The sequence below is a fragment of the Lepidochelys kempii genome, chromosome 10 (assembly GCF_965140285.1).
Source record: "Lepidochelys kempii isolate rLepKem1 chromosome 10, rLepKem1.hap1, whole genome shotgun sequence".
Taxonomy (NCBI): Eukaryota; Metazoa; Chordata; order Testudines; family Cheloniidae; genus Lepidochelys; species Lepidochelys kempii.
In genome coordinates this window covers 38,978,146-38,986,949 of record NC_136389.1, presented here as the reverse complement: position 1 = coordinate 38,986,949, position 8,804 = coordinate 38,978,146, and the positions used below count along the sequence as shown (strand labels likewise).

Here is an 8,804-nt window from a genome sequence, read left to right as displayed (position 1 = left end):
AAATTAGAGGATTGGGCCAAAAGAAATCTGATGAGGTTCAACAAGGACAAGTGCAGAGTCCTGCACTTAGGACGGAAGAATCCCATGCACTGCTACAGACTAGAGACCGAGTAGCTAGGCAGCAGTTCTGCAGAAAAGGACCGAGGGGTTACAGTGGACGAGAAGCTGGATATGAGTCAACAGTGTACCCTTGTTGCCAAGAAGGCGAACGGCATTTTGGGCTGTATAAGTAGGAGCATTGCCAGCAGCTCGAGGGACGTAATCATTCCCCTCTATTCGGCATTGGTGTCCAGTTTTGGGCCCCATACTACAAGAAGGATGTGGAAAAATTGGAAAGCGTCCAGCGGAGGGCAACAAAAATGATTAGGGGACTGGAACACATGACTTATGAGAGAGGCTGAGAGAACTGGGATTACTTTGTCTGCAGAAGAGAAGAATGAGGGGGGATTTGATAGCTGCTTTCAACTACCTGAAAGGGGATTCCAAAGAGGATTGATCTAGACTGTTCTCAGTGGCACCAGATGACAGAACAAGGAGTAATGGTCTCAAGTTGCAGTGGGAGAGGTTTAGGTTGGATATTAGGAAAAACTTTTTCACTAGGAGGGTGGTGAAGAACTGGAATGAGTTACCTAGGGAGGTGGTGGAATCTCCTTCCTTAGAGGTTTTTAAGGTCAAACTTGACAAAGCCCTGGCTGGGATGATTTAGTTGTGGATTGGTCCTGCTTTGAGCAGGGGGTTGGACTAGATGACCTCCTCAGGTCCCTTCCAACCCTAATATTCTATGATTCTGATACTATGTGGATTGATTGTGCAGCTCTCCCAGCTCTGGGGGCAAGACAATGGGCCAGAGGTATGAGCCCAAGTCTCTTGCACAGCAGTGCAGAGGTGCTACCACTGAGCCAACCCTTCTGAGAGATTATGGTGAATATGCACTTAGCAGGTAACACAGACCCACTTCCTTTAAAACTCTTGTCTATATCTGCCCAGTGAAAATGGCTGGGGGAAGCTCCCAGCTCCTCCAGCCGCAGCCTCTCCTTGCAGGAGTCACTTTTTAAAACAATGCAAATCCAGTTCTCTAACAAAAACCCAGAGAGAGTACATGCCATTTGGTAACTACACAGCTCTCAAGAAACTATGTGTAGGCAATTCTCCAAATTCAATCTGACAGATGTTTTGCATGGGGGAAGGGTGAACAGGGAGGATGAGCCCCACACAATAAATAATCACACGGACACAGCTCAGATACACATGCAGTCTTGCACACTCACATGTCTCTCCAGTTTTCGACGTTCATGTTCAGAGGCAACTATATCTTCTGGCTGATTTAAAAAAACAGAACAGGACAGTAGTCAGATTCTGGTCTCTTAGAATCATAGAATATAAGGGTTGGACCGATCCCCAATTTTTGCTCCAGATCCTAAATGGCCCCCTTAAGGATTGAACTCACAACCCTGGATTTAGCAGGCCAATGCTCAAACCACTGAGCTATTTCTTCCCTCCTTGGCAGAGGCAAGGAGATCAGACTACCTAGGAGGCCAGACAAGTTCCATACCTTCACTTTCCGGGCAGAGAGGCGGTGGACCACAGCCCGAACCCTTTCCAGCTCGGCCAAGGTTTCATTGGCCAGGGCTTGGGATGGGGAGTAGTTACTCCATGACTGAGGAAGGGAGCTCCTGGTGTTGACCAGGTTTAGTAGCTCCATGCTCAACTCTTTGTTCTTAGCAACCTGCAAAGTAAAACAAGAAGGGTGTTTCATTTCTTGAGATTTCCCCTCTCCAGCTCTCAGTGCGTATTATTCAGCATGCACATGCAGTTCTTTATATACACTAAGCATTCACTTTTATCCCTCCGATAGCAGATTTTTTTCCTCTCACCTGTCTGAATATGGTGGTGAACTATTTAATTCTCATGGAAAGGCAGGACTGGTATCATTGTCTAGAGCCAGCTAGAGAGAGCAGAGGTGTTGCTGTGTGATATTTTTCCTTACACAGCCTGCCAATGTCCCTCAATTCTCCCCTGCAGCATCCATGCTATTCCAGTTCTGGAGTCCTCACACAGCTCTGCCAGTGCACCTCATTCAGGACTTGCAGGTCCTCCTGCTAATCCTCTCCCTGACCCCCGCAGCTCTGCCAGTGCCCCTCACTCGTGACCTGCAGTGCCCCTTACTATTCCAGTCCTGGACCTTTCCTAACCAGATTGAATGGTGTTACAAAAAATGGACAGATGTCCTCTAGGAACTAGGCTGATGCCATCCAAGTCATTTAATTTTTGATCTTTATTGTAACTGAACACAGACCTCCAGAAGTAGATTAACCCACAGCACCACCTAACCATTCAGATTCAATGCAGTGCCAGTACACATTTTGGAAGGATAAACATCATCTCAACTAGAAAGGCTCAGTTACAGGGGATCTGGAGTGAATATTGAGGGAATTCATGTCTCAAGGGAGGATTAAATAACAAAATGCTGATGGGGTTTTTGATTGGGGACAAGTTTGCGTAATTGTTACCAATGCGCTGAATCCTGGAGGATGTGATGCTTTGGTAACCTTAGTCATCCATTTCAATAATGGGTGATTAAAAGATAGCATATGGTGGGTTGAGGCAGTGACGGGAGGAGAAAAGAGAGACTGACAAACGAATGAGAGATACAGCTGTAAAAGGAACAGAAGGGCTACATGAGATCTTGCGTTATGGGGATAGCTACAGGGAGACAGGACCAGGAATTTGCAAAGGGCTATTTTGAGGAAGTTGCACAACCCCCCAGTGCCCCTGAAGAACCCCACAGCATCTTCCATAAATCAGGAGAAGTGCTGTATTGATTTAGATGGACTACATGGGCCAAAGGTGTTAATGCAGTCACTGTCCAACATTAAACGGTGTTAAACAAGATCTGGGTTTGGTATACAGAGACCTCAGCCTGCTTAATGCCATGGCAAACACCATTAAAAATCCTTTTAACCTTTTGTTAAAGACAAAGAAGAAGGACAAAGAGGTAAAGGGTTTGAAATGTAAAGTATGAAATAAGACTTTCATTGTAACAACATCCCCATTCCCTTTTCCATTGGAGAGAGGTTTTAAAAGGAATGCCCACCCTCCTGGTCTGACACATTCTTAGATGGTATCTGAGATGGAAATAACTGCACTCTTGGGGCCAAAGAGAAGAAGTTAGTTTAGATGGGCTGGAGCTGTCATTGTTGCTGTTGTTTTATAATTCAATCCTGTTTCAACCCAGGCAGTGTTTGGGATTCAGCTGGAACTGGAAGAGATGGCAATGTCATCAGGGTCTCTCTCTCTGGCCAGTCTGGATATCTCTGAGGACTAGAATGAAGAAGGTCTGGAGTCCCAGGAAACAGTGGGGATGGCAGCTATTATGGTGAAGCTTGCTCCAGTAATCCCTGTCTGTTCTTCTGTACTTTCCTCCCAAAGCCTCTTTCTTCAAGGACCCACAAGGGGTGTGATGGCTGGAATAGCCCATCTCCCCATTTTTTGTCCACCAATTAGGCCTAATATCTGACACATCGATTTTGGTTAATTGATTTCTGGATCCACATTTTCTTGTTTACCAGGTACAGTCCTTGAGCTATGCCAGGAGGCCTTTTGTTTCGGACTAATTCAGTCTTTTTATCTCCCTTTTGCACCTTTCCCCATCATCATTTGTTAGTATTGGGACATCTTATGAATTTAAATTCATTCCTTCCTTCGCTGAGCTCACAAGGTAAATTTGTAGGCCCAGTTATCACAATAGAAGTTTCTCCGTCTCCCTTACACAGCAATCCTGAGCCTTTCAGGGTGGATGGCCCAGTATGTAGCCAGTTTACATGGCCATTTGGGGGCCTGGCAATGGCTGATCTGCATACCGCCAACATCAAAATCCACACACCCACATCTACAAAGAAGGGTAGGGCTGAGTGCAGGCCACAGATTAACTGATTTGAAAGAGGATTTACAATAAATTTGCTAACAGCCTCAAAATGACTGACTGACATCTTAGAGGATAGACTTTTCCAAAAGGGCCGTATGGCTAAAACGGCCAATCCAGCCAATCTCATTTCCCTTGGACAGACACAGAGCAATTTGTGAACAGAAACACAGAATTGTTTTCATAATGCTTCCGAGACTCTCCCTGTTATTTACAAGAGCTCACGAATGAGCTCACAGAGATGCTTTTGGGCCAAGCAGCCATGACAACACACTGGCAAATTCACAGACAGCTCATAATTAGAAGAGTGTCAGAGGTTCATTGTGTCCTGAGGAGATCACTGCGGGTTTTGAACCTGAGACTCCTTTTGAAAAATCTGTACTGAAAAAATAATGAGCAAAAGCCACACATTGTGACTAGTCCCAACTAGCTAATTCAAAATCACTTGCTTCTGGCAGTGAGTCCAGTGGTTAAAGCAGAGGACAGGAAGTCAAGAGACTACTGGTGAAATCTTGGCCCCATTGACTTCAATGAAACCAGGATTTCACCCTAGGTTTCTAATCCTGACTCTGCCACTGACTTGCTGTGTGACTTTTGGAAAATTACTTAATCTCTGTGCTGCTATTTCCCTAACTGTAAAATGGACCTATTGACACTTACCTACCTTTGTAAAGTGCTCTTAAATCGTTGGATGAATATACTAAGTATTATTACTATACCATTAAAACTCTAATTTAAATTTTAAAGGGACACCGTCAACTTGAAAATCATATTTCCACATGAAAATTGCATACCTCCCATGGGTAAAAGAAACTAAGATTACTAAAAGAAAGTACCCCAAAAAATCCCTCTCCATTCATTCAATATGTTTATTCTGACAATATTTTATGTCTAGTCAGTTTCACTGTTCTCTTCATGGTCCATTACACATCCTGGTTCATGCACTAACAAATAAGGCTCCTTTGTGAGGAGTTCACATCCATGCTCTTTCCCAGGCCCAACAGGAGGATGTTCTCCAGCAACAGCAAAGTAGAAATTGAAGAGGCAGCAGGCAGGCATGTGCACAGAGGAGGAGGAGGGCAGCATCACTGAGAGCAAAGCCTGCATTGTGAGGAAAACTCAGCAGGTTAGCAGGTCTCACTCACCTCCTGTTCATGTTCTTTGCCCAGGGCCATATAATTGCTTTTCAGAATGATGTACTCATCAGCCAGCTCTTTGCGATTGGTCTCCACAGTGTGCAGGCGTTCCTGTAGGGCATCATGCTTTCCAGTGACCTTCTCATCATGGAGCTCCAACTCCAGAATACGGTTCTCCAGGGTCAGGATCTACAGTGTGCACGAGGCACAATTAGACTCTACAACGGGAACTGGGTGGGCCAGTGCAACATTTCTAGGTTTTCACTTGGCAAAACAGGTTCTCATCAGGCTTAGCACATAAGTGACACAAGTTTGGGAGTGCATTTCAATGCTCATGCAAGTGAAGGGAGAATGACAGCTCTAGCAAGAGATCGGGATAAACTGGGTATTAAGTGCACACCAAAGATTCTAACCCTAGAGTCAGTGTATCTGACAGAGGATGAGTATGAAGAGCAGCAGAGATGGGTTAATGCATACAGAATGTAATGCAGTATTATAGTGTCACATACCATATTTTTCAGTTCAAAGTTCTCTGCCTCATACTGCTCTCTCATTTTGTTTGTCTCGATCTGGAGATCAACGAGGTCCTTAGAAATCTGTGAGACACACAAATAAGACTGCACTGTAATCTCAGGTACAGAAATTCACAACAGGAAATTCCAGTCTCCTGAAAGTAGGGCCCACAGGACATAAGTGGGGTTTCAGGGACAATGAGAGGTAAGATTTCTTCAAAAAGTTACTTTAGAAATCAGAGATTTTTTACCCTGTAGAATCCGTTCAAGAGACTCTGACTCCCCCTTCACTGCAAAGGTGGTATGTGCCTGTTCCAGTTTTCTAGGGTAATGCCAGACTAGCCAGCCTGACAAGGTGTATGAAAAAGAGAAGCCCTCATATTTATGTTTGCAATCTGTGGGCCAAATCCTACAGTCTTTATTCAGTCTCACTCAGATAAATGTCCCACTGAAGACAATGGTTGTTCTGCGTGAGCAGCGACTGAATCGGGACTAAGTATGCGGCCAAGAGAAAGCAGGCTAGCCTCCAGCAATGGTCTGGAGCCTCAGGCCTGGTCTACACTATGAGTTTATGTCGGATTTAGAAGCGTTAAATCCGAATTAACCCTGCACCCGTCCACACAACGAAGCCATTTTTTAGACATAAAGGGCTCTTAAAACTGATTTCTGTACTCCTCCCCAACGAGGGGATTAGCGCTGAAATCAACATCGCCATTTTGAATTAGGGTTAGTGTGGACGCAATTCAAAGGTATTGGCCTCTGGGAGCTATCCCACAGTGCACCATTGTGACCGCTCTGGACAGCACTCTGAACTTGGATGCACTGGCCAGGTGTACAGGAAAAGCCCCAGGAACTTTTGAATCTCATTTCCTGTTTGGCCAGGCCAGCTCATCAGCACAGGTGACCATGCAGTCCCAGAATCGAAAAAGAGCTCCAGCATGGACCGAATGGGAGGTACTGGATCTGATTGCTGTATGGGGAGAGGAATCCATGCTATCAGAACTACGTTCCAAAAAATGAAATGCCAAAACATTTCAAAAAATCTCAGAGGCCATGAGGGACAGAGGCTACAGCAGGGACACAACACAGTACCGTGTGAAACTTAAGGAGCTCAGACAAGCATACCAGAAAACCAAAGAATCAAACGGACGCTCCGAGACAGAGCCCCAGACATGCTGCTTCTACGCTGAGCTGCATGCAATTCTAGGGGGGGGGGCCGCCACCACTACCCCACCCTTGTCCGTGGACTCCCATGATGGGGTACTCTCTGCCATGGCTGAGGATTTTGCAGATGGGGAAGATGAGGAGAAGAAGGACGAGCTTGAGGAGAGCACACAGCACACTGTTCTCCCCGACAGCCAGGATCTTTTTATCACCCTGACCGAAATACCCTCCCAACCCAACGAAGCCAGAGAAGGGACCTCTGGTAAGTGTACCTTTTTAAATATAATACATGTTATAAAAGCAAGCATTTTTTAATGATTAAGTAGCCCTGAGGACTTGGGATGCATTCGTGGCCAGTACAGCTACTGGAAAAGACTGTTAACGTGTCTGGGGATGGAGCAGAAATCTTCCAGGGACATCTCCATGAAGCTCTCCTGGAGGTACTCTAAAAGCCTTTGCAGAAGGTTTCTGGGGAGAGCAGCCTTATTCCATCCTCCATGGTAGGACATTTTACCACGCCATGCTAGTAGCAAGTAATCTGGTATCATTGCATGACAAAGCCTGGCAGCGTATGGTCCCGGTGTTTGCTGGCATTCAAGCAACATCTGTTCTTTATCTCTCTGTGTTATCCTCAGGAGAGTGATATTGTTCATGGTAACCTGGTTGAAATAGGGGAATTTGATTAAGGGGACATTCAGAGGTGCCCGTTCCTACTGGGCTGTTTGCCTGTGGCTGAAAAGAAATCCTCCCCACAGTTAGCCACGCGGTGGGAGGCGGTCCATTGGCACTGAGCTGTTCGTGTTTGGCTAGCAGGGATCTTCCCTGATACCAGCCAGGCGGTGGGGGGAGGGGAAAAGCGATCATCCCAGAGAATTGGATGGGAGGAGGGGTTAGTTTGGTTTCTGCTGCTGCACATTAACAGGAAAACTGCAGTACTAAATGGCCAACTCAACAGGCTTTCCTTGGTATGGGAAAGGAGGGGGCTGCTGTTATGAAGGTTACAGAAGCCGAAAGACTATGGCATACCATAGCCGCTGGCAAGCCGAATTCTGTTGCCCAGCCCTGTGTGTGTGATCTCTAACACCAAAGCCGCAGGCACTCAATATAAGATGCAAAATGCGACCTTGTACCAAAATCACATGTGCTATTTAATGTGAATAGTGTTGTTCACCGTGAAAGAGTATAGCCATTGTTCTGTAAAATGTATCTTTTAAAATACTTCACTCCCTTTTTCTCCTCCAGCAGCTGCAAATGTTTCAAGCCTCCCTCCTCCGTCCCAAAGGCTATCTCAGATAAGGCAGCGAAAGAAACGCACGTGCGATGACATGTTCTCTGAGCTCATGCAGTCGTCTGGCACTGACAGAGCTGCGTGGAGGGACACAATAGCAGAGTACAGGATGGTGGCCGATGAACGTGAGGAGAGGTGGCAGCAGGAAGATCAGAGGAGGCATGAGGAAACACTGGGGCTACTGCGCGATCAGACAGACATGCTCCGGCATCTGGTGGAGGTTCATGAACGGCAGCAGGATCAAAGTCTGCCACTGCAGCCCCTATTTAACTGCCCTCCTTCCCCCCAAGCTCCATAGCCTCCTCACCCAGATGCCCAAGAATTCGGGGTGGGAGGCTCCCGGCACCCAACCACTCCACCCCAGTGGACAGCCCAAGCAACAGAAGGCTGGCATTCAACAAATTTTAAAGCGGCCTTTTCCTTCCCTCCTACCCTCCTCCCACACCCCACCTGGCCTACCTTGTGAGTTATCTTCCTATTTTTATAATCAATTAGTAAAGAATACATGGTTTTTAAATGATAGTTACTTTATTTCCTTTGCAAGCAAGCTGTGATCGAAGGGGGGAGGGCGGGTGGCTTACAGGGAATTTAGAGGCAACCAAGGGGGCGGGTTTTCATCAAGGAGAAACAAACAAAAGTGTCACACAGTACCCTGGTCAGTCATGAAACTGGATTTCAAAGCTTCTCTGATGCGCACCGCTTCCTGCTGTGCTCTTCTAACTGCCCTGGTGTCTGGGTTCATGTATTCAGAGGCCAGGCGATTTGCCTCAACCTCCCACCCC

The 8,804-nt window shown here is 46.3% G+C and overlaps 2 protein-coding genes across 18 annotated transcripts in view; one reads left to right on the top strand and one right to left on the bottom strand.

The window, feature by feature from the left end:
• The window catches only part of CCDC78 (coiled-coil domain containing 78), a 127,188-nt gene that overhangs the window by 85,108 nt on the left and 33,276 nt on the right, over positions 1-8,804 (bottom strand). For 16 of the 17 annotated variants that reach the window (XR_012161205.2, XM_073363046.2, XM_073363034.2 and 13 more), the window contains 4 exons: positions 5,568-5,654; positions 5,068-5,247; positions 1,553-1,726; positions 1,269-1,319 (listed from right to left, as the gene is read on the bottom strand). Coding sequence is in view for 16 of the 17 variants with exons in the window: in XM_073363046.2 (XP_073219147.1) it covers positions 1,269-1,319; positions 1,553-1,726; positions 5,068-5,247; positions 5,568-5,654 (492 nt within the window). In the remaining variant the exon portion in view is untranslated. The remainder of the gene's footprint in view (positions 1-1,268; positions 1,320-1,552; positions 1,727-5,067; positions 5,248-5,567; positions 5,655-8,804) is intronic. The other variant, XM_073363048.2, reaches the window with a different exon arrangement.
• LOC140918494 (uncharacterized) lies at positions 4,838-8,527 on the top strand. Its single transcript, XM_073363058.1, has 2 exons — positions 4,838-6,996; positions 7,977-8,527. Exons 1-2 carry the CDS (start codon positions 6,624-6,626, stop codon positions 8,318-8,320), a joined length of 717 nt encoding a protein of 238 aa, XP_073219159.1. The 5' UTR covers positions 4,838-6,623; the 3' UTR covers positions 8,321-8,527.

Coding starts and splice junctions, on each gene's coding strand:
- LOC140918494 (XM_073363058.1), top strand. CDS start 6,624: ATGAGGGACAGAGGCTACAGCAGGGACACAACACAGTACCGTGTGAAA. Junction 6,997..7,976: donor AGCCAGAGAAGGGACCTCTG/GTAAGTGTACCT, acceptor TTTCTCCTCCAG/CAGCTGCAAATGTTTCAAGC.